Genomic DNA, 26,234 nt, shown 5'->3' with positions numbered 1-26,234 from the left:
GAAAGATGCTTTTTTAAGAAGAAGGGAAGACAAAGAGACTGAGGGAAGAAGGCATTTTGAAGACAAAGGCACAGATTGGAGTTATGGTTCCACAAGGCAAGGAGCACCCAGAGCACAAAAGCTAGAAGAGGCAAGGAAGTCTTCTCCACTAGAGCCTTCCGAGAGAGCATAATCTGCAGATACCTTGATTTCAGGCTCCTGGCCTCCAGAACTATGACTTTCTATTGTCCTCAACCACAGAGTTTGTGGGTATTTGTTATCACAGCCCAAGGAAACTAATACCAAGGCCCTACCAATCTGGCCTTTGCCTGTTTCTATGACCTCACTCATTGCCTCTCCCCTTGTTACTCATCAGCCTCCAAACACTCTGATCTTTCTTTGTCTTGATCAGAAAAACTTATTCCAGCCCAAGCCATTTAGATTCTATGTTTTGTCTGCCCAGACCCTCCTCCCCCAAATCTCTCCTTGGTTGATTCTTTCTTCTCCACATTCTGGTTACAGCACAAATGTTATTTTCTCTAAGATACAAGATGTCCTTTAATGAAATGTCACCTACTCAGAAAGGTCTTTCTTGACCACCTGCTTAAAATTGCAACCCACCTTTCCTTGCTTTTATATTCTCAAAGCATTGATTAACATGAGACATATTATGTGTTTTATTTATTTGTTTATTCATTTGTATCACCCACTTCTAAAATGTAAATTTAATGGGGATAGGAGTTTTAAGATGTTTATTGCTATATATTCAACACCTAGAAGAGTTCTCAATAAATATTAAGTTAATAAAAGAATTAGATATTCATTGAGTAAATAAACTCAAACTGTGCTATTGAAAGCAATAGTATATGAGTTGATTTAATACAAAGGTAACAGTCATACAACTTATAGCATAAATGGAAGAAAAGTTATTTCTTTTAAAAATTGAAAAACTAATTGCTCTAGCAAACATGTGTAGTTCCCAGATGGCGGTGACTTCAGGAGCTTGTTAGTTTTTCACATGCTGTTATTCACCTGTCTTCTGCTGCACAGTCATCGATAGGTTGGCATCCAGCCAGAGGCGGGTGGTGTTGTTGTTTTTTTAAATGTATGTTGGTATCTGTATTTTCTTACCCTGTTTGAGTTTTATATAACTCAAAGTGACCCATGACCACTTTTGCAATGATCATTCCAATTATGTGATACAACTTCCCTTTTACTAAGTGGCAAGAAAAGAGGGAGTGGTGAGGTGAGCTTTTGAATGGTCATGAGAAGCAGTATGTCTAAGTAGTTGCTGTTGTTTATAACATAGTCTCTCAAAGAATCTGTAGAGCAGGGTTTTGTTTCCTTGTATACATGCATACTGGTCCACATAATCTGAAAACAATTCACATCGTATGTACATAGTGAATCTGGTATTGCACACATTTATTCTTCCATGTAGAATCATTCTACACACAATGCATTCAATTCAGCAAGGACAATATCATGTATAATGAACAGCTTTGGGTACTTATAACAGGCCATGGACATGGAAGCTGGAGCAACCAGAAGTCAATGTGGCAAGTTTGACTTTCATCAGGGCTTCTCATCATCCCTCATTCATGCCATCCTTCACCCCACAATCACGTTGCAGATGACTTAAGAGATGGTCATGAAGTGACAGCAGAATTCCAACTGGAAATTGCTCCCGCTTTGTGAAAAGAGGCTTTACCTATAGTTAGCAGCACTCTTCTTCATAGGACAAGAATTCCTGCAAACGGCTCCCTAGCAGGTGGGTGGGATGAGTCAGGAGGTATATGTAAGTCTGGCAAATGAAGGACAAAGTATTGGAATATGTTTGTGTCAGGGGACTTCTGCCAGGAGAAATGGACAACCTGGGGGAAATGTGCAGGACTGTGGTGGTCCCCGGCTACGCTTTCATAGCTCACAGTCCCTATAAACAGTCCAGAGATGGGAATTGGTAGTGTTCCTAGGTACCAATGAAGTGTTGGATCAGTTTCACTTAATACCTGCAGTTAGACCTTTGGAGTGGAGGGTGGTGGGGGGGAGGACAATGGATTTTCTTCTGAGGCAGTGGCTGTGTACCAGGCTGAACATTGGTACGGGTATGTCACCAGTGATGCTTCCATTATAACAATAGTTAGAAGAGCCTGAAGGGACCATTTCATTCCACTGAGCAACTCTACCTGCTAGGATTGCTTCTCCTATGTCACCCATTCTCTTCCACTTCCCAAAAAAGAGAACTTCATGGGTACTGGCACAATCAAACCTGCATAAGAGGGGAGAGCATATCTGAGGGGAGCAGCTGTGGTATATTGGTGTCACAGGGGCTTCTGACCTGAGAGTTCTGATGTAGGCAGGAGTCCTCTCCATTCTAATTCCCTTGATCCAGCAATGTTCCTTGGAGAGAAGCAGTGTGTGATACACGAAAGATATATCATATTTGCTGAAATATGAGGTCCCACACATTATTGTCTAGGCCAACAGCTCTACCATGTTCAGTTGAATTGGCTATAGCAGTATTTTGAGACTCTGCAGGAAACAAAACAAAACAAAACAAAACAAAAGATTCCAGTATCAGAACTTCCGGGCAAAAAAAGGCATTGATATTTTCTCACTGGAAATGATAGAGTCTAGCATAGGACTCCAAGATCTGCAGAAGACTGTAGATGATGTAGCATGGGATGAGGCTGACAAGCACCTGTGGAGTTTAGAACCGAAAGATAGTATGACTGAGGGAATACAGAATAGTGAACCAATAGCACAGTGTGAATGAAGATCCTATTCAATATTTTAAAATAGTTATACAATGTAATATATAAATATAATCAATATAACACAATATAATAGCAAAACCCTATTATGAGGCAAGTGATCTATAACCACAGAGAATAATCTTGAGCAAGATGCAGTAGGCAAGCTTGAAACATCCTAGATGTACAATGGCACCTGTATGAGCCTTCCTGATGTATCAGCCAAGAGACACTTCAGAGAGAAAGCTGTTCAATATATTGAATCACTTTGGAGTGTCTTCATTCCCACAATTGTATGTTGATATAGAGATCATTGCCTCCAAAAGGCTCTATCTTCCAAATACTTTTCTAAATGCCTCCTTAATGCCCTTATTCCTTAGGCTATAAACAAATGGGTTCATCATAGATGTTATGATTGAATAGAACACTGAGATCACCTTATCCCCTTCATTCATTTTCTTGGAATTTGGACGCATATAGGTAAATATTGTTGAGCCATAGAAGAAGACAACAACAATGAGATGAGAACCACATGTAGAAAAGACCTTGAGTCTCCTCTCCCCTGCCTGTATCTGAATCACATTGGAGATAATATTCCAGTAAGAGAAAAGGATAAGGGAGAGAGGACCAAGGAGAATTATCACACCCATTGCAAAGATGACCATCTCAGCTTTGTAGGTTTCTTCTGAAGCCAACCTCAAGAGTGCAGGAGGTTCACAAAAATAATGATTAATTATGTTCTGGCCATGGTATGAGAGGTATAAGGTAAATGTTGTATCTACTAGAGACACAAATGCTCCACTGGCCCAAGATGCTATGGACAGTTGAACACAAACCCTCTGGGTCATGAGGGTGGAGTAGCGAAGGGGCTTGCAGACAGCCACATAGCGATCAAAGGACATCACTGCTAGGAGGGAACTTTCTGTACACCCTGCTACTAGGAAAAATATCATCTGAATTGAGCATCCAGCAATGGAAATAGTCTTTCTTGTTACCAGCAAATGGAATAGCATCTGGGGGACAATACTTGTAGAGAAAAGGAGATCACTAAATGACAGGTTTTGAAGGAAGAAATACATTGGTATATGAAGTCGAGAGTCAATGTGAATTAGTGCTATGATGAGCAGATTCCCAAACACAGTCAGCAGGTAGATGATGAGAAATACCACAAACAGTAGGATCTGGGTCTGCTGATCTGAAGAAAGTCCCAGCAAGATGAATTCAGTCAGATAGGTTTGGTTTTTTGTGCCCATTACTGTTTATTCCTATCTACACATAAGCATCAATAGAGCAATACAAAGCTGACTACGTTTGAGCACCAAATCCTGAAAGAGAAGATCTCATTGGGAGAAAAAAATGTATTTCATTTTTTAAAATTCTTGTAACTATTTAAGATACATGAATTTCTAAAATTTCCATCTCCATATTTCTACTGCAGCTGTCTGAAAAGAACACTAGCATATTATGTGGATTTGGAAAAATGTAAAGTGTTCTGCATTTAGTAGAGAGTCCAGGTTTTTCTTTTTTGTTGTTTACTTTTCAGTTGGCAGACTTTCTCTTTCATTTCAGCAAGGAGCAGAAACAATAATAAAGTTTTCCTGTGGTGTGTTTCCTTCTCATCCTTCCAAGGAGGAAGGGAATTTTTTTTTTTAATTTTTTATTTTTTTGGGGGTACACCAGGTTCAATCATCTGTTTTTATACACATATCCCCGTATTCCCTCCCTTGGAGGAAGGGAATTTTAAGAGACCGCTTTAGATCAGGTTGTAATCCACAGTCCCGGTCCTTTCTTCACTTGATCGGAGAATCAAGGCTCGATGGCAATGCTCAAGAGTAAGGCACACTGGGACCTAGTCATCACAGAGCCAGGACGGTGGAGCCCAGGCCAGACTTAGGCAGCACCGCACACTCCGGAAGTAGGGAGGGCCTTTTGTGGAGGCTGAATGCAGCCACAGCAGCTGCTTGCAGAGTTGCAATGACTTATGTGGCATAACGATGTTTGAGCTCGTTCATGCTGCAGTTGTATCAGAATACCCAATCAGTTGGACAGGGGCATGAGGCACTGGTCCAATGCTCTGCAGCCAGGCAGGAAACACTACTCAAAGTCTGTACATTGCTCTACCTCAGGAACAAGCTTGGAATAACCTGCTGAATCCAAGCTCCTGGAGAAGGAGATTAGAAAGAGTTAGGGAAGGTAGCAGTGTCATTGGCAAAAGGCTGGGAATCAGGGCTGGAGTCTGATATTCCTGGGAATTTTAGAAGTACTCGTCCTAGAATTGCCCTTTAGAATATAGGAGATAACAGAGCAGAAAGTCAACCTACCTGGCAAAGCTATCTTGGGATGAGGGGAGTCAAAGACTGCCTACATATAAGGGTTTGTTTTTATACATAGGACCCCACACTTAGCTGGCAGTGTAGGACAAACGTGGTCTGATCAGGTGTGGCTCAACTACTGGCTCATGAGCTACCAAGTAGAACTCAATTTAAAGACCACATGGTTACAATGAGGTTTCTATTCAGAAGTATCCACCCGGATGGAAATGCAATGGGTCCGGCCTAAACCTACCATACAATGTACTGGCCTTGAGGGACCAGGAAGGCAGAGGCAGGAAATAATTTGAGACACTGGTAAAACTAAATGAGAAATATCTTTCCTTAAGATACAACGTAAAGGGAATACACAAGAGAATCATTGATAAACTACCACCTCAGTAGCCAAAATAATTCATTACTGATCTCATTTCCCTGTAATTTCTTATTTATTTATTTATTTATTTATTGGCTGCATTGGGTCTTTGTTTCCTTAGTTGCGGCAAGCGGAGGCTACTCTTCATTGCAGTATGCAGGCCTCTTGTTGCAGTGGCTTCTTTTGTTGCGGTGGCTTCTCTTGTTGCGGGGCAATGGCTCTAGGCGCGGGCTCAGTAGTTGTGGCACACGGCTTAGTTGCTCCGTGGCATGTGGGATCTTCCTGGACCAGGCTTCGAACCTGTGTCCCCTGCATTGGCAGGCGGATTCTTAACCACTGCGCCACCAGGGAAGTCTCTCCCTGTAATTTCTGATAAGCCCATTTTCATAACTGACTCATCATTGTAAATTTAAATGTAATGAACTGTGCATAATTCATGTGTACAGTTTGATGAGCTTTGATATATGTGTGTAATAACATGCTTTTTTAAAGTTCCTATTAATTTACACATAATCATTTGTTTACAAGCTAGGCTCCCAAATGAGGCTTTATGTTTCTTAAGTGTAAAAATCCTATCTCAATCCATATGACTGCATCACCCAGCATATAGTAAATTTCCAGGAAATGTTCACTGACTGGCTGAATTAATAAATGAATAACTGAATGCATCCAGAAATGAACAGATTCCTCTCATACACACAGGCACTGTCACAAACTTGCAAACACTCCTAAGCACTAATAATCCTATTTAAAATGTAGTGTGAAATTTGGAAGGCACAGGTAATGCTGGGACCCTTCCCTTCATGTTATCTTTGGAATGGGGAGATCCTATGACCAAGCAGCAGGGTAACACAAGGTGTGACCACATGGTCTACTGGTGTAAGTGAGAGGGCATCAGTGGTACTTGTTCCTCTTCCAGTAGAAATAGGAACAGACTCTCAATATGCAGTCCTGTTCTCTTCCTCATTCCTACCCCTGAGAGGGTACATGCAATGTGGCAGCACCCTGAATACTAGGTGCTGGAGCAGGAAGTGCCCACACACCCAACACTAGCACTCCTGAGCTCTGCCCCTTCCCACCTCCCAGACAATGGGTGGTAAGTTGCAAGAAGCTCTGTCTTGTGTCCTAAGTGTTTTCCTGCGAGTCCAGTGGGTATCACCCAGAGAGTGTGGGAAAAGTGAAAGAGGAAGAGAACATCTATGTAACAGGGATGAAAGGTCAGAGCACAGGAAGATTCTGGTAGTTGAAAAGAGGTAGCTAATTTGAGAGACAATGGATCTTTTGGTTTCTCGTGGCTTTCAGCACAGAAACTGACCCCCTCAATGAGTGGCCGGTAGCAAGATTTCCAAGACTGGGAATTCTAGAAGAGAGAAAAAGAAAAATCTCTTCTCCCAAATAGACTATAGATTGTAAAAATGAGGATACAGCCCTTCTCCCAGGATAGACTCAAGATATCTGGTTCTGCAGAGACTTGATGCCTTCAGCATCTTAACCCTCTTACCTGGAGATCAGGGATGAGTTTGTCCTAGAGATGGGGAACTACAGGTGAGTGGAGCTGCCAGTGAGTCCAGCTGAGTGAGATCCAGAGATCCAAGCTGCAGATCCAGAGTTTGGTTTGGATGCCAGTGATTCTCAGTCCTTTTTCCTAACAACGGGGCGTGAAATGCACTTTTCTGTAGATTGTCTTTCAATCTCTGGCTGTGTTCTTGGGTGAATTAAACACTTAGCTTTAAAGCACCAACACTTAATTGCATCTTTCTCTGAGAGGATCTTAAAAGATGACATCTTGAGAGATTATGCCAGGAAGGTATCCCTAGGGTTCTCTTTGGGCATAGCACACTCTATTATCTCTACTCAATGAGATGTCATGGGATCTTTTGTAGTTTGGTGGGGGGGGGGAGATTGTCATCATAGGTTGAATTCTGTAGATATACTCTAATTCCCAATGTTTCTTTAAACAAAGAAAAAATTCTGTAGGTTCTCAGTGTGAGAAGGAATCAAGTCTCTCTTCTTGGGAGTAGAACCAAGAAAGCAAAATATATGCAGACTGTTCATCCTTTAGTTAAATCCTTAGAAAAGTGGAAATTTGCATCCTGTCTCATTATTTCTCTCTTTAACTGGTTTTAAAATTATTGTTAATTGGGGTATTTTATGGCAACGTTTTAAAAATGCTTAACTGGTCTTAGAAAATAACAGGTTTGAGATAATTTCTGTAAAAATCAAATGTTTGAACCATATGCCAAATAAGGACAGATCCATATTTTTCTGGAAATGCTAGGTTGAAATTACTAAATGTTTTCTCTTTGAGGTTTATTTCTTTTTAAATGAAAAATAAATAAAAATAAACCTCAACGTAATAAAAGCCATATATGAGAAACCAAAAGCCAACATTGTTCTAAATGGGGAAAAACTGGAAGAATTCCCTCTAAGAACAGAAACAAGACAAGGGTGTCCACTCTCACCATTATTATTCAACATAGTTTTGGAAGTTTTAACCACAGCAATCAGAGAAGAAAAAGAAATCAAAGGAATCCAAATTGGAAAAGAAGAAGTAAAATTGTCCCTCTTTGCAGATGACATGATATTATATATAGAAAACCCTAAAGACTCTACCAGAAAACTGCTAGCACTAATTGATGAGTTTAGTAAAGTAGCAGGATACAAAATTAATGCACAGAAATCTCTTGCATTCCTATACACTAATAACGAAAGATCAGAAAGAGAAATTAAGGAAACCCTCCCATTCACCATTGCAACAAAAAGAATAAAATATCTAGGAATAAATCTGCTTAAGGAGGCAAAAGATCTGTATGCAGAAAACTTTAAGACATTGCTGAAAGAAATCAAAGATGACACAAACAGATGGAGGGACATACCATGTTCCTGGATTGGAAGAATCAACATCGTGAAAATGACTGTACTACCCAAAGCAACGTACAGATTCAATACAATCCCAATCAAATTACCAATGGCATTTTTCACAGAACTAGAGCAAGAAATCTTACGATTTGTATGGAAACGCAAAAGACCCCAAATAGCCAAAGCAATCTTGAGAAGGAAAAATGGAGTTGGTGGAATCAGGCTTCCTGACTTCACACTATACTACAAGGCCATAGTGATCAAGACAGTATGGTACTGGCACAAAAATAGAAAGGAAGATCAATGGAATAGAATAGAGAACTCAGAAGTAAGCCCAAACACATATGGGCACCTTATCTTTGACAAAGGAGGCACGAGTATACAATGGAAAAAAGACAGCCTCTTCAATAAGTGGTGCTGGGAAAATTGGACAGCAACATGTAAAAGAATGAAATTAGAACACTTCCTAACACCATACACAAAAATAAACTCCAAATGGATTAAAGACCTACATGTAATGCCGGACACTATAAAACTCCTAGAGGAAAACATAGGCAGAACACTCTATGACATACATCAAAGCAAGATCCTTTTTGACCCACCTCCTAGAATCATGGAAATCAAATAAAGAATAAACAAATGGGACCTCATGAAACTTAAAAGCTTTTGCACAGCAAAAGAAACCATAAACAAGACTAGAAGGCAACCCTCAGAATGGGAAAAAATAGTTGCCTATGAAACAACGGACAAAGGATTAACCTCCAAAATATACAAACAGCTCATGCAGCTTAATACCAAAAAAGCAAATAACCCAATCCACAAATGGGCGGAAGTCCTAAACAGACATTTCTCCAAAGAAGACATACAGATGGCCAACAAACACATGAAAAGATGCTCAACATCACTACTCATCAGAGAAATGCAAGTCAAAGCCACAATGAGGTATCACCTCACACCGATCAGAATGGCCATCATCACAAAATCTGGAAACAACAGATGTTGGAGAGGGTGTGGAGAAAAGGGAACTCTCCTGCACTGTTGGTGGGACTGTAAGTTGGTACAGCCACTATGGAAAACAATTTGGAGGTTCCTTAAAAAACTACAAATAGAACTACCATATGATCCAGTAATCCCACTCCTGGGCATATACCCAAAGAAAACCATAATCCCAAAAGAAACATGTACCATAATGTTTATTGCAGCACTATTTACAATAGCCAGGACATGGAAGCAACCGAAATGCCCATCAACAAATGAATGGATACAGAAGATGTGGCATATATATACAATGGAATATTACTCAGCTATAAAAAGGGATGAGATGGAGCTACATGTAATGAGGTGGATAGAACTACAATCTGTCATACAGAGTGAAGTAAGTCAGAAAGAGAAAGACAAATATTGTATGCTAACTCACATATATGGAATCTAAAAATGGTACTGATGAACTCAGTGACAAGAATAAGGATGCAGATGCAGAGAATGGACTGGAGAACTTGAGGTTTGGGAGGGGGTGGGGGCTGAAGGGGAAGCTGAGATGAAGCGAGAGAGTAGCACAGACATATATATACTACCAACTGTAAAATAGATAGCCAGTGGGAAGTTGTTGTATAACAAAGGGTGTTCAACTCGAGGATGGAAGATGGCTTAGAGGACTGGGAGGGGGAGGATGGGGGGGACTCCAGGGAGGGTGGGGGGGGGAGTCGAGGGAGGGAGGGAATATGGGGATATGTGTATAAAAACAGATGATTGAACTTGGTGTACCCCTCAAAAAATAATAAATAAATAAATAAAATTTAAAAAAAAAGAAAAAAAGAAAAATATTGCAGTCATTTATTATCTTTGCTAACTAAATTTTCCCATGCAACTTTCCTTTCATTTTGTTCTGGCAGTAATATAATTATTTGTTTATTTCTCAGATGTAATTTAAAAATTTTATCAGTCAAATTATATTTCCCATTGTAATTTTTCTAATGAATCGAAATTTCATTAGTTCCATTATAGATATGTGATAAAATTTTTCTTTACTTATCTTTTTGCCTCGATAATTTTTACCTCGTGTTTTCAATCAAATCATTATCTATTTTGGTTTATATCTCCTTGTGATTCTGTATGTGCTTACAACTAACCAGAGGAATGGGACTAATTTACTCTTTCAAGTTATCTCCACTACATCCCTGTTGCTTTTTCTTTATTTAAATCTGTTTGTCATGTTATATTTTCAATCTGTGGGTTTATTGTAAAGAAAATTTAATCTTTCTTTTTTAAGTAAACTTTTTTATTGAAGAATAGTTGATTTACAATATTGTGTTAGTTTCAGGTATACAGCAGAGTGAGTCTTTTTTTGTTGTTGTTGTTGGCAAAATATATTCCATTATAGGCTATTATAAGGTATTTGGTACACTTCCCTGTGCTATAAACCCTTATTGTCTACCTATTTTCTGTAGGATAGTTTGTATCTGTTAATCGCATACTCTTTTTTTTTTTATTTTTTTTTATTTTTTTTTTTTTGGGGGGTACACCAGGTTCAATCAACTGTTTTTATACACATATCCCCATATTCCCTCCCTTCCTTGACGCCCCCCCCCCCGATTCCCCCCCACCCTCCCTGCCCCAGTCCTCTAAGGCATCTTCCATCCTCGAGTTGGACTCCCTTTGTTATACAACAACTTCCCACTGACTATTTTACAGTTGGTAGTATATATATGTCTGTACTACTCTCCCGCTTCTTCTCAGTTTCCCCTTCACCCCCCGCCCCCTCCCATACCTCGAGTTCTCCAGTCCATTCTCTGTATCTGCTTCCCTGTTCTTGTCACTGAGTTCATCAGTACCATTTTTAGATTCCGTATATGTGAGTTAGCATACAATATTTGTCTTTCTCTTTCTGACTTACTTCACTCTGTATGACAGATTGTAGTTCTATCCACCTCATTACATATAGCTCCATCTCATCCCTTTTTATAGCTGAGTAATATTCCATTGTATATATATGCCACATCTTCTTCATCCATTCATTTGTTGATGGGCATTTAGGTTGCTTCCATGTCCTGGCTATTGTAAAGAGTGCTGCAATAAACATTATGGTACATGTTTCTTTTGGGATTATGGTTTTGTTTGGGTATATGCCCAGGAGTGGGATGACTGGATCATATGGTAGTTCTATTTGTAGTTTTTTAAGGAACCTCCAAATTGTTTTCCATAGTGGCTGTAACAACTTACAGTCCCACCAACAGTGCAGGAGAGTTCCCTTTTCTCCACACCCTCTCCAACATTTGTTGTTTCCAGACTTTGTGATGATGGCCATTCTGATTGGTGTGAGGTGATACCTCATTGTGGCTTTGACTTGCATTTCTCTGATGATGAGTGATGTTGAGCATCTTTTCATGTGTGTGTTGGCCATCTGTATGTCTTCTTTGGAGAAATGTCTATTTAGGTCTTCTGCCCATTTGTGGATTGGGTTATTTGCTTTTTTGGTATGAAGCTGCATGAGTTGCTTGTATATTTTGGAGGTTAATCCTTTGTCCGTTGTTTCATAGGCAATTATTTTTTCCCATTCTGAGGGTTGCCTTTTAGTCTTGTTTATGGTTTCTTTTGCTGTGCAAAAGCTTTTAAGTTTCATGAGGTCCCATTCGTTTATTCTTGATTTTATTTCCATGATTCTAGGAGGTGGGTCAAAAAGGATGTTGCTTTGATGTATGTCAAAGAGTGTTCTGCCTATGTTTTCCTCTTGGAGTTTGATAGTGTCTGGCCTTACATGTAGGTCTTTAATCCATTTGGAGTTTATTTTTGTGTATGGTGTTAGGAAGTGTTCTAATTTCATTCTTTTACATGTTGCTGTCCAATTTTCCCAGCACCACTTATTGAAGAGGCTGTCTTTTTTCCATTGTATACTCGTGCCTCCTTTGTCAAAGATAAGGTGCCCATATGTGTTTGGGCTTACTTCTGAGTTCTCTATTCTGTTCCATTGATCTTCCTTTCTATTTTTGTGCCAGTACCATACTGTCTTGATCACTATGGCCTTGTAGTATAGTGTGAAGTCAGGAAGCCTGATTCCACCAACTCCATTTTTCCTTCTCAAGATTGCTTTGGCTATTCAGGGTCTTTTGCGTTTCCATACAAATCGTAAGATTTCTTGCTCTAGTTCTGTGAAAAATGCCATTGGTAATCTGATCGGGATTGCATTAAATCTGTAAATTGCTTTGGGTAGTACAGTCATTTTCACGATGTTGATTCTTCCAATCCAGGAACATGGTATATCCCTCCATCTGTTTATGTCATCTTTGATTTCTTTCATCAATGTCTTAAAGTTTTCTGCATACAGATCTTTTGCCTCCTTAGGCAGGTTTATTCCTAGGTATTTTATTCTTTTGGTTGCAATGGTGAATGGGAGAGTTTCCTTAATTTCTCTTTCTGCTCTTCCGTTGTTAGTGTATAGGAATGCAAGAGATTTCTGTGCATTAATTTTGTATCCTGCTACTTTACTAAACTCATCAATGAGTGCTAGCAGTTTTCTGGTAGAGTCTTTAGGGTTTTCTATATATAGTATCATGTCATCTGCAAAGAGTGATAATTTTACTTCTTCTTTTCCAATTTGGATTCCTTTAATTTCTTTTTCTTCTCTGATTGCTGTGGCTAACACTTCCAAAACTATGTTGAATAACAGTGGTGAGAGTGGACACCCTTGTCTTGTTCCTGTTCTTAGAGCGAATTCTTCCAGTTTTTCTCCATTGAGAACAATGTTGGCTTTTGGTTTGTCATATATGGCTTTTATGATGTTGAGGTAATTTCCTTCTATGCCCGTTTTCTGGAGAGCTTTTATCATAAATGGATGTTGAACTTTGTCAAAAGCTTTTTCTGCATCTATTGAAATGATCATATGGTTTTTATCCTTCAATTTGTTGATATGATGTATCACGTTGATTGATTTGCGTATATTGAAGAATCCTTGCATCCCAGGGATAAACCCCACTTGATCGTGGTGTATGATTTTTTTAATGTGCTGTTGCAGTCTGTTAGCTAGTATTTTGTTGAGGATTTTTGCATCTATATTCATCAGTGATATTGGTCTGTAGTTTTCTTTTTTTGTGACATCTTTGCCTGGTTTTGGTATCAGGGTGATGGTAGCCTCATAGAATGAGTTTGGGAGTGCTCCGCCTTCTGCAATATTTTGGAAGAGTTTGAGAAGGATAGGTGTTAACTCTTCTCAAAATGTTTGATAGAATTCGCCTGTGAATCCATCTGGTCCTGGGCTTTTGTGTGTTGGGAGATTTTTAATCACTGCCTCAATTTCTGTACTTGTGATTGGTCTGTTCATGGTTTCTATTTCTTCCTGGTTCAGTCTTGGAAGATTGTATTTTTCTAAGAATGTATCCATTTCTTCCAGGTTATCCAATTGATTGGCATAGAGTTGCTTGTAGTAGTCTCTCATGATGTTTTGTATTTCTGAGGTGTCCGTTGTGACTTCTCCTTTTTCATTTCTAATTCTGTTGATTTGCATCTTCTCCCTTTTTTTCTTGATGAGTCTGGCTAATGGTTTATCAATTTTGTTAATCTTCTCAAAGAACCAGCTTTTAGTTTTATTTATTTTTCTTATGGTTTCTTTCCTTTCTTTTTCATTTATTTCTGCTCTGATCTTTACGATTTCTTTCCTTCTGCTCACTTTGGGGTTTCTTTGTTCTTCTTTCTCTAGTTGTTTGAGGTGTAAGGTTAGGTTGTTTATTCGATCATTTTCTTGTTTCTTAAGGTAGGACTGTATTGCTATAAACTTCCCTCTTAGAACTGCTTTTGCTGTGTCCCATAGGTTTTGGGTTGTTGTGTTTTCGTTGTCATTTGTTTCTAGATACTTTTTGATTTCCTCTTTGATTTCTGTAGTGATTCCTTGGTTGTTTAATAGTGAATTGTTTAGCCTCCATGTGTTTGTATTTTTTGCAGTTTTTTCCCTGTAATTGATATCTAGTCTCATGGCGTTGTGGTCTGAGAAGATGCTTGATATGATTTCAATTTTCTTGAATTTGCTGAGGTTTGATTTGTGACCCAAGATGTGATCTATCCTGGAAAATGTTCCGTGTGCACTTGAGAAGAAAGTGTAGTCTGTCGTTTTTGGATGGAATGTCCTATAAATATCCATTAAGTCGAGATGGTCTAATGTGTCATTTAAAGCTTGTGTGTCTTTATTTATTTTCTGTTTGGATGATCTGTCCATTGATGTAAGTGGGGTGTTCAAGTCTCCCACTATAATTGTGTTACTGTCGATGTCCCCTTTTATAGCTGTTAGCATTTGCCTTATGTATTGAGGTGCTCCTATATTGGGGGCATAGATATTTACCATTGTGATATGTTCTTCTTGGATGGATCCCTTGATCATTATGTAGTGCCCTTCCTTGTCTCTTTTAATAGTCTTTACTTTCAAGTCTAATTTGTCTGATATGAGTATTGCTACTCCAGCTTTCTTTTGACTTCCATTTGCATGGAATATCTTTTGCCATCCCTTCACTTTCAGTCTATATGTATCCCTTGGTCTGAAGTGGGTTTCTTGTAGGCAGCATATAGAAGGGTCTTGTTTTTGGATCCATTCAGCCAGTCTGTGTCTTTTGGTTGGAGCATTTAATCCATTTACATTTAAAGTGATTATTGACATGTGTGTTCCAATTCCCATTTTCTGAATTGTTTTGGGTTTGTATTTGTAGGTGTTTTCCTTTTCTTGTGTTTCCTACTTAGAGAAGTTCCTTTAGCACTTGTTGTAAGGCTGGTTTGGTGGTGCTGAATTCTCTTAACTTTGGCTTGTCTGGAAAGCTTTTGATTTCTCCCTCAAATCTGAATGAGATTCTTGCTGGGTAGAGTATTCTTGGCTGTAGGTTTCTCTCTTTCAGGACTTTCAGTATATCCTGCCATTCCCTTCTGGCCTGCAGAGTTTCTGTAGAAAGGTCAGCTGTTATCCTGATGGGTTTTCCCTTATATGTTGTTTGTTGCTTTTCTCTTGCTGCTTTTAATATTTTTTCTTTGTGTTGAATTGTCGTTAGTTTGATTAATATGTGTCTTGGTGTATTTCTCCTTGGGTTTATTCTGTATGGGATTCTCTGTGCTTCTTGGACTTGGTTCATTATTTCCTTTCCCATGTTGGGGAAGTTTTCCACTAGAACCTCTTCAAATATTTTCACAGACCCTTTCTTGTTTTCTTCTTCTTCTGGGATGCCTATAATTCGAATGTTGGTATGTTTAAGGTTATCACTGAGGTCTCTGAGGCTGTCTTCTAGTCTTTTTATTTTTTTATCTTTTTCCTGCTCTGTGGCGTTTATTTCTTCCATTCTATCTTCCAACTCACTTATTCGTTCTTCTGCCTCAGTCATTCTGCTGGTTAGAGCATCTAGAGTATTTTTAATTTCAGTTATTTTGTTATCCATTGCTGTTTGTTTTTCTGAGTTCTTATGAACTGTTTCTTGTACTTTCTCTAATTTGTTATCGAGATTTTGTATCATTTTTACTATCATTACTCTAAATTCTTTTTCAGGCATTTTTCCTATTTCCTCCTCATTTATTTGGTCTTGTGGGTTTTTTTCCTGCTCCTTTGCCTGCATGGTGTTTCTTTGTTTCCTCATGGTTGTCCAAGCTTTTGGGGTTGCTTGTCCTGGTGATAGAGGTGTTTATAGAAGACTGTCCAAGCCTCAGACTAATGTCCAAGTATTGGATTAGACGAATATTCAGTCTAGGAAACACATACATGTATAAGACACACAATTATTGAATCCGTTAGGACATAAGGCTCTAGAAAGACCTGACAGAACCCCAGTGTGCTATCAGATATTCAGAGAGAAACCCAGCAGAAATTGACAACTGAAACAGAACAAATCAGAGACAAAAGCAAAAGCAAACAAACAACAAATAACACCCTACACATACAAACATCAATCCAGGGAGATTTTGTAAGCTAGGATCAAATATAGAAATGAGCTGGAGTACCACCAGAGAGAATGGAGATTCTCAGAATGTAATTAGACAACTGTACTAAGAACTAAGATATAGACAAAAGCCTAATATTAATACCAAGGCAGTGCATCATCTGGAGAATAGAGCAAGGAGTCTGAGCAGACCGATAGTGTTGCTTATAAGTATGTTAAGATAAAATACACTTAAAATGGCTGGAAAAAAGGGGAACAGAAGAGCGTAATGTGGTTGGAAATATGCAAAGAAAAAGAAAGGAATAGAAGTGTATAAAAGAAAGGGATGAAAGGAAAGTATGAAAGATATTTTGTCCGTACTACCAAAAACTTAGCTAGATATAGAAGTATTTTAAAAGTCAAAAAAAAATAAAAAATAAAAAAAAAAAGAGTAAAAAATATCCTTATAAAATTATGTTGTAAAACTTGTAGATCCCTTAGGGCTAAGATCGTATTTAATAAATCAAAAAAAAAAAAAAAAAAAAAAAGAGAAAGGAAAAAAAAAAAAAAAAAAATCCAGAACTGATCCCCGAATGGACCAGTTCAATAGGTATTGATACTACTATTTCTGTTTCCTTAGCGTCTCAGCTGTAAGTGTCCTTTTCCTTGCCTTGGGTTTTTTTTTTGCGTTATTCTGTGACCAGCAGAGGTTCCTTTATTGTTCGTCTGTAAGCCTCGGTGCGTGGGGAGGGAGAGGGTGCAATAGTGGCTCCTTCTCCTGGGAGGGAGTGAGCAGTGGCGCACTGTTGCTTCAGTCAGGCTTGGAGGTGCCTGTTGCAGAGGGCGCTGGTGGCTCAGGCGTACACCGAAAGTCTTAGAGTTGGGCCTCTCTCGGGGTTTTTTCTTTTTGATGCTGGTTTTTTTTTTTTTTTTTTTCTCTCGGCAGCCTCCCTGCTGCTGGCGTTGCAAGGAGTTTTAATCTAGCCCCGCCCGAGCGCCTGAGGGTGCTTGTTATCCCTGAGCGCCTTATGTGGCCCCGCAGGGCGTCTCTCCGCTGCCTGTTGCAGAGGCGCAGAAAGAGAGAGAGAGGCTATGCGCGCGGCTCCTCCCCGCCGCCCGGGAGCCTGCAGCCTCCAGCCGCCATCATGGCCGGGCAGCTCTCAGGGATCGGCACTCCTCTCCGCGGACCTCCTCCCTCCTGTCCTCTCGGTCCGTCACCCTACCGGCAACAATGTTTCTCCCCCGAACCAGCTCTCCGGTTCCCACGCTCCCGCTCCTGGACCCTCCGTTCAGCCGCGGATCGATGTCTCGGTCCGGGAACGCTGAGCTGCGCTGCGGACCCTCCGTATGTTTCTCACTCCCTCCCATCTGCCACAGCTCCGCCGCTTCACCCTCTTTGAGCCCTCGTAGATGCCTCCCTACCGGCTATGTCAGGTTCTCCGCAGCCCTTTCCGGTGTCCGAGGCCGTCTGCTGGTGTTCAGCTGGTTCTCTGTGGGAATGACTGTGTCCTTCCCTGCATTCCCAATGCATCTGTGGAGAGGGATGCACTCCACGTCTCTCTACTTCGCCGCCATCTTTTTCTCCGCATACTCTTAATTTGTCCTCCCTGCCCCCTTTTCCTTTTTGGTAACCATAGTTTGTTTTCTGTCTGTGAGTCTGTTTCTGTTTTCTGTAGAAATTCATTTGTATTATTTTTTAGATTCCACATGTAAGTGATATCACCCAGTATTTGCCTTTCTCTGTCTGAAATATTAGTCGGCCATAAAAAGAATGAAATATTGCCACTTGCATCAACATGGCTGAACCTAGAGAATATAATGCTTAGTGAAATAAGTCAGATATACGTGTATATATATATATTATATATATATGTAATATAGAGTTTGCAAATTTGTCTTCCATTCTGTTGCAGGTTTTCCTTTTATTTTTCTGGTTATTTCCTTTGCTGTGTAGAATATTTTTAGTTTGGTGTAGTCCTACTTGTTTATTTTCGCTTTTGTTGTCTGTGTCTTTGGTATCAGATCCAAAACATCTTTGCCAAGATCAATGTCAAGGAATTTTCCCCAATGTTTTCTTCTCAGAATGGGACCAAAAGCTTGTCTGTGAATATTTTTAATCAATTTCAATTTTATAATTGTTGGAGTAGAAAATTAGCTGCTGGAATATCTCATCCTGAGGGCAAATGGGTGAAGAAAAGTCTTATAATGGCAATTACCACAAGAACAATCAAAGTCCAGGGACTTTTCATCAGGATTTATTTATATCTCACATAAATTACTTATATTTCATGTGGGAGTAAAAGCTCTTGCTTTGTAAATCTTGGGGTACACACATACACACACTCATAGGCACACATACCTGACTTATGTACTTATAAATATATTTATTTCTTCTTTTTATATTTCTCTTGTTATCTGTAGGTCTTCAACAATATGTCACAATTTCAGAGAGATGTGTATGGACTTTTTCCATTTATAATTATTCCATTATCATATTATTTTATTATTATAATGACTTCCATTTACAATTGATACTACTTTGCTTTTACTTTTCTACAATCAGCAATAATACATTTTTACGATGATCTGAAAGAGTAATTGAACAATACTGCTCACTGATTATTTCTCTATTCAAGACAGCTGAAAATCAGAAGAATATTTGCTCAATTAGCACTGAATAAGAAATAATTTGTCCAACAGAAGTAAAGGAGAGAGCATTTCTGATTAAAGAAAACATTTAATAGCTGTGTGAATATGGAAAACCTCCAAATCTTTCTGAGAATCAGTCATTTTATCTCTGAAATGGAAATAATATTTGTCCTGCTTTCATCTGTATAATTATAAAGGCTAAAAGTAGCAGTTAGTAATATTTAGATATCCAATAATATCTTTCGAAAAGCAGACTGTACAGAAGATGCAATGAGGGATAGAGAGAAATACATAAAAGATAAGATTTTAATAAAACTTTTCCAACTCAAGACAGAGCAAATGAACAAAAAACAGCAAAAATTAAAAAGGCTAAAAATATAATCAACAGAAAGTATATAATACAAATACATATCAAATGGAAAACTTTCATAATAAAATTATATCTTCTTTCAAGTGTACATGGGACTTTCACAAATATTGTTACAAACACAATCTCCATAAATTTCAAAAAAAAAAATTATTATACAAGCAGCATGTATGTATCATTACCTGTAGGGAGAGGGAGTGAGTAGGTTGGAGAGAGCAGACATATCAGCTAGACTTCTCTAGCTAGATATTACTTCATAGGTTGATTTCTTAATCAGGTAAATATTTTATACAATTTAAAATGAAATTAAAATTTTAAAAGAAATCCCTCAAAATTAAAAGAAAAATGTAATAAATTAATCTAGCTATGTGTCCAGATTGTGGTGCGTATGTGGTAAGATAAAACAACTGAGTAGCACCTTGCTGGCATCAGCAATGTGCTTCTCATTTGATGAGAGGCAAGGAGATGAGATTAGGGAAGAAAAGATGGGGGATTCAATGGTATTGCTAATGAGAGATGGTGGATACATAAGAATGTTTTATATATATATATACGCATACACACATATGTTTATTAATGTATTTATTTATATACATACATACATGTATATGTATTAGTTGTGGATACATTATTCACTAAAAGAAAGGGCTATTATCTAGCTCCTGGTATTAGGGAGACCAGCTAGTAATCTGCTAAAGTAAAAGTCCAGGGCAGACATGATAGTAATTTGGACCAGAGTGGAATATTTGAGCCTTGAAAACTGGTATATCCGGGATGTTTTCAGGGAAAAACAAAAAAACAAACAAAAAAAACACCTCAGAACTTGCTGATATATTGGACCTTAGATGTGAAAGAAAGGGATGAATCATGGATGATTTCCAGGATTTTGGTCTGATGGAAAATATAACTTTCCTTTATGAGCATTAATTTCAGCACTATCTGTTCTGTCTTACTGTTTTCCTATTTGTTAAATCTTTTCCAAAGGAAATATTAGTCCTTTTTTTCTTCTCATGGAAAGGTATATTTTTAAATTTGTTTCTTTATGAATTAACTTCGAGCATTACAGAGTAGCTAAAGGCTTCCAGGCAAGGTACATGGAGCAGAAGAGTTCATTTTAAATTCAGAATTTAAGAAACATTGAAAGGACCTGAGGCAGAAGGAGTCAATACAGGAAGAACGTGGTCACTGGCTAAAGGGTAAGTGATGATGAGGCAGATATGGGAGAGACCTATGGGAAAGATATTGGTATGACTGTTTCCATTTCAGATATTGATTTTGACCACTTGTGCGTGTTGAGTACCAATGAGGGCTGAGGCTTTAAAGGAGCATTTTCCCAGCAGGGATCTCTTGCATTAGGATGATCCTTACCAAGTGCGCTGGCTGCTTTCACACATGAACTTTAAGGCATCAATATTTTATAATGCAGTTTATTTGTAAGTAATGTGAAAAGAAAAGCACTTGGCTGTGCTAATGCAACATGGGCAGCTTAAAGGGCTGATGCGAGAATTCAAGACATAGGTATCTGATAAGAATTTTTTTTCAGAGTCTAGGATTCTGATATACATGGGAAGATCTGTCCACAGTAAAGTGTCTAATGTTATATGACTACAAATGCACACTAATAAGGAGGTAAGAATTGAGAAATTGTGTCACTTAGCAACAAGTAAAATCCATCATTTGTATCCTCACTCTGTCTTCATTTTCCTCTTTAGTTTCTATTTCTTGCTTTAAATTGCGCTGTCAAAAACATCTGGCTAACTTCCTGTCTGATTGGGTGTAGGACTGATGTACTGCAAGAAAAGAAAAATATAGAGTAAAAAATAAGATCATCTCTGTCAGAACAGGAAAAAGAAATTCAATTAGATACTGGATGTTGATCAGAGAAATGAATGCATCTTTAGCTATCAAAACATAGGGCTGATAGAGACAAAAATCAGGTGTCCAAGGCCAAATGAAGACTTAGCTCAAAGTGGCAGATTTTCAGAATTTTTACAATGTTGAAGAATCTAGACAAGACGGAGAGCAGATTTGAATTCCCATCTAGAAGTTATAGGGCTTCCATATGCCACTGGCATCTAGCAGCCCTGGAAAAAGGAAAATGTCCCCAATAGTCTCCTGAAGGCCACCATTACCTCCTTGTTTCTCAGACTATAGATGAGAGGGTTCAGTACTGGAGTAACGATAACATAAAACACAGAGAGGATGTTGTCCTGTTGGGGACTGTGGTGGGAACTGGGCTGGATATACATAAACATGGCAGCTCCATAGTACATCCCCACCACAGTCAGATGAGAAGAGCACGTGATGAGGGCTTTCTGCCTTCCCTCACCTGGGGACAGGTGGAGGACAGCAACTAGGACAAATGTATAGGAGGCAAGGATGGAAACAAGGGTAGGCATGAGAAAGACTGAACCTGCAACATATACCATGAACTCATATCTGGAGGTATCCGCACAGGCCAACCTGAGCAAGTGTGGGATCTCACAGAGCAGGTGCCTGATTTCCCGGGACATGCAAAAAGGAAAATGCATAGTGTAAGAAGTTTGTATCACAGAATTCAGGAAAGCCACCATCCAGGATGTGGCCATCATGAGCCAACAGATCCTAGGCCTCATGAGGACCATGTAGTTCAGAGGGTGACAAATAGCCACATACCTGTCATAGGCCATGAAGGCCAGTAGGAGGCCCTCTGCACCACCCAGCATCAGTACCAGGAACATCTGAAGGGCACAGCCCTCAAAGGAAATGGCGTTCTCCCCACGCAGATAATCCACAAGTGTTTTAGGGATAACTACAGATGCAAGCATCAAGTCCATGAGAGAGAGCTGGCTGAGCAGGAGGTACATGGGCACGTGGAGCCGGGCGTCCATGGTGATGACCAGGAGCAGCAGGCCATTGCTGGTCAGGGCCAGCATATACAGGACTGAGACTGTGGCACAGAGAAGATTAGGAGACCCACTGTCAGTCAGAATCCCCACCAAAATGAAGCCGCTTCCCAAGGTAGAGTTACAGAGTTCCATTCTGTGGTTTTTTTAGTTATTTGAAATTATACAAAATCAGATAAGGTAGTTCTGTTGTGGTCACTGGAGACTCCCTGACTTTACAGTGGTACAGCCCTTGATCAGAAGAAATTAGTTGCTCAGTTTATCATACCATATTATACTCTGTCATTCATAAATTAACTCACCAAATATGTATTGATTACATATTGTTAAAATAGCACATTTCTTTTCCATTCTGATGGGTCCTTCAATGTTAGGGGAGTCCCATTTGTGCAATAGATCTGCGCTTGTCTCTGCTTCTCCACCACACTTCTCCTGAAAAACATGAGGAACTTACCTAATGGGAAAGATTAGAGGGACAGGCTTCCCTGGTGGTGTAGTGGTTAAGAATCTGCCTGCCAATGCAGGGGACACAGGTTGGAACCCTGGTCCGGGAAGATCCCACATGCTGCGGAGCAACTAAACCCATGCACCACAACTACTGAGCCTGCACTCTCGAGCCTGCAAGCCACAACTACTGAGCCCATGTGCCGCAACTACTGAAGCCCACACTCCTAGAGCCCATGCTCCACAGCAAGAGAAGCCACTGCAATGAGAAACCCTCATACCACAACAAAGAGTAGCCACTGCTCGCCACAACTAGAGAAAGCCCGTGCGCAGCAACAAAGACCCAACACAGCCAAAAATAAATAAATAAATAATAAAATAAATATTAAAAAAAATATATATATATAAAAATATTAAAGGGAAAAATCTAGGCACATGCTATCTGGCTTCTTTTTGCTTCACTTATTTTCAGGAGATGCAGGGTCTTTGAGCAGGCCTAATATATATTCCCCTTTCTCCCACCCAGGTTGTGAAGCAATTGAGAAAGAATATATTTATGCAGCTAAAATATCACCTCTATTTTTCCTAAAGCAGAAATTGCAGAATGTACCTTCTATGTCAATGGATAACAGGCTTCCTAAAACCAACCCCAAAATAGACATAATTACCTTCACAATCACAGGCAATACAGGACCAGGTTAGTACTCCCCACAGAAGGCCTAGTGGAACAGGAGAATAGGATAGACCAAGTACTGTCCATTGTATCATCTAAAAAAAAGAGAGAAATTTATTCCTGCTCATTGTCTAATTAGATTAAGTTCCTCCCTGAACCTTGGGAAGAAAGGATGAGAGAGTAGTGACTATGGATCTTACATCAATGTTGCCTTGACGTAAAAGAAAATTTGGGGAGAGGGAAAGAACCGTTCCCTCTCCTGTCTATTCTGTGCCAGGCCCTGTGATAGCTCCCATTCATACAGGGGAGTACATAGTGTATAAAATGCCTGACCACATTCAGTTACACTCATGAGGAACATTTAAAAATAGGTGGAGAATTCCCTGGCCATCCAGTGGTTAGGATTCCCTGCTTTCACTGCTGAGGGCCAGGATTTGATCCCTGGTCGGGGAAGTAAGGTCCTGCAAGCTGCATGGTGCAGACAATTAATTAATTAATTAATTAATTTAAAAAATAGATGTAATTACAAATTGTGAAAAGTATCCTAAGAGAAAAGAATGAACAGTGGTTCGAATGGAAATCAGTAATTAAAGAACACCCTCTCTGGGACTGTGAATTTTAAATTCAGTTTTCAAAGATGACCATAAATTATCTAAATGAAGAGGGATGAAGAGCTACCTGAGCGGTGGATACAACAATATGCAGAGTCTCTGAAACAGGAAAGAGCTTGTAATTTCTAAGGAGCTGAAGGAAGCCTGGTGAGGAGGGTACTGAATGAGATCCACTTGGAGAGAGAAACATGTTTCAAATCACGTTTGGCCTTTCAAGGCACATGGACTGTAATGGAAAGCTATTTAATTTGTACATACGAGAGTGACATCAAGCAATTTACATTTGTAAAAGATAAGTCTGATTGCCATGCGGAGGAGTCATAGGTAGAAGATGGGCAAGAATAGACACAGGAAGATGTGTGCAGAGGTGACGGTTGTTGTCCCAGCGAGATGGACCAGGGCAATGGCCCGGGTATGACAGAGTCAGGATTCATGTTGGAAGCAGAATCAACAATGACTGGTGACTGATGTGATATTTGTGGTGGAAGTCAGGCAGGAGGAGCTCGTTTGGGAGGTGATAAAAAATCTGAGAGTGTTCAAGCGACTAGAAACTCTCATGAGAATGAAGAATCTGTTTTCTCAGTGCAAGTAAATGAATAGGTTGGATGGAAGGACAAGAGGTACTGACTTTGTGGGAAAACTTGGCATTCCAGGACTCTTTTCTCTCACAAAATGCATAGTTTGCTGATTCTTTATCATTGTGTCCTTCTTACAACCACCATTTTAGCCCTCACGCTCTTTTGGTTGAAATTATATAGGAAGGATTTATACCTCATACTTTGACTTACCTAAGGCATTGTAAATAAAACACAGTGCAAGGTCAAACTCCCTGGCTTGGGTTATATGTTTCCTACTGATCACATGATCTTATTTAAACATTTTGAAGTTCCATGTTCTCACCTGAAAAGTAGGAGTAATGTTGGCTCTGTACAACTGTTTCAGAGGTATCTTATGGGAATTAATTGAGATTATTTTTAATCTTCATAAGTGTTTTGCATGTGTCATATTTTTTAGTTTATAATTTTATGGCTGTAGTCACAAAGTAGATTCTTAATAAATGTAAAATATGAGCAGGATATAGAAACAAGTTCACAGAGATTTTTGTTCACTCTGGCCCCAAATCTTACAATTACTCTTTTTTTTCAATAGTGGTAAAAACACATAACATGAGATCTACCCTCTTAAGAAAGATTTATGTGTACGGTACAGTATAGTTAACTATAAGCACAGTGTTGTATAGTAGAGCTCTAGAACTTTTTCATCTTCGGGACTGAAACTTTATACTCGTTGGACAGCAGCTCTGCGTTTGCACATCCTAGAAGTCCCTGGCAGCCATCATTCTTTCTGCTTCAGTTTGACTACTTTAGATTATATAAATGGAATCAAGTAGTATTTAGCCTCTGTGGCTGGCTTTCTTCACTTAGAAAATGTACTCCATATTCATACCTGTTGTAGCACAGGACCAGATTTCCTTCTCTTTATGGTGGAACAATATTCCATTATATTTACATCACATTTTCTTTATCCATTAATCTCTCAGGGGATATTTAAGTTGTTCCCACCTTTTGGCTGTTAACACACTGTACTGATTGCCCTCAAGATCAGCTCCAAACTTCTTGGCATATTATACGACATAGTTCATCATCTGGCCAGGTTGACCTCTCCTGCCTCATTTCTGACCATGGTCCCTAGCCCCTGCGCCCTCCTCCATCCCTATTCAGACCCCAAATCCCTCCATATTGATCCACATGAAATTTCACAGGAAATTGTGCTTTCCCTTGCCTCTGTGATTTGCACCTGCAGCTTCTTCGTCCTGGAAAGCTCCATTTCTCTCCTCTCTTCCCATTCTTCATGCCTTTGATCCTTTTTCTCAGACAAAACTTCCTGGTACTACAGAACATTAGCTGTTAAGTGCCTCCTCCAAATTTGCCTTGCTTCTCTTAGAGTAAGTAGCTTCCCCAACTATTGTACTCAAGTATTCTTACACTAATCCTTAAATGTGGGGATTATGTCTTCTTCACAGTGTCTGTTGTTATGGCAGAGTGCCTGAATGATAGAATGTTCTTGGTGACTATTTGTTGTAAAATGAGACCAACAGTCCTGCAGTATCCAAGACCTAGGGCATAAGTAACATTTCCCAACCCACCACATTTCCTAGCTCGGGTTCTGCTCACATTTCCTGACCATTCACTTACAGAAACCTCGTGATATCCCCCTGAACAGAGATAAAATCCTTACCTCTGATACACAGGAGATGCTGCTGGTCGATGTCACTGTAGACTGTGTACCTTGTTTAGAGGAGTCAAGAAGTGTAAATAGAGATCGGCAAGTAAATAAAGTAGATTTTGCTCTGAGGTTGTGTGTGAGATCAGTGAGTCAGGGCCTTCCCTTTCTTCTGGCTTTGCAAGGCCTCTCTGGGAGTGGGCAGCCTGGTCTCTGCATGGCCTACACTTCT

The 26,234-nt window shown here is 39.4% G+C and overlaps 2 protein-coding genes across 2 annotated transcripts; both read right to left on the bottom strand.

Annotated features, from left to right (window-relative positions):
- Positions 1 to 3,061: 3,061 nt before the first annotated feature.
- Positions 3,062 to 3,985, bottom strand: LOC130861754 (olfactory receptor 2D3-like). The gene has a single exon (XM_057750923.1). The coding sequence runs from the start codon at positions 3,983 to 3,985 to the stop codon at positions 3,062 to 3,064; it is 924 nt and encodes a 307-aa protein (XP_057606906.1).
- Positions 3,986 to 21,241: 17,256 nt separating this feature from the next.
- LOC130860772 (olfactory receptor 2AG1-like) lies at positions 21,242 to 22,186 on the bottom strand. The gene has a single exon (XM_057749353.1). The coding sequence runs from the start codon at positions 22,184 to 22,186 to the stop codon at positions 21,242 to 21,244; it is 945 nt and encodes a 314-aa protein (XP_057605336.1).
- Positions 22,187 to 26,234: the final 4,048 nt, after the last annotated feature.

The sequence above is a fragment of the Hippopotamus amphibius genome, chromosome 9, assembly GCF_030028045.1.
Source record: "Hippopotamus amphibius kiboko isolate mHipAmp2 chromosome 9, mHipAmp2.hap2, whole genome shotgun sequence".
Taxonomy (NCBI): domain Eukaryota; kingdom Metazoa; phylum Chordata; class Mammalia; order Artiodactyla; family Hippopotamidae; genus Hippopotamus; species Hippopotamus amphibius.
The sequence above is the reverse complement of the archived record's forward strand: the minus strand, read 5'-3'. Positions and strand labels throughout refer to the sequence as shown.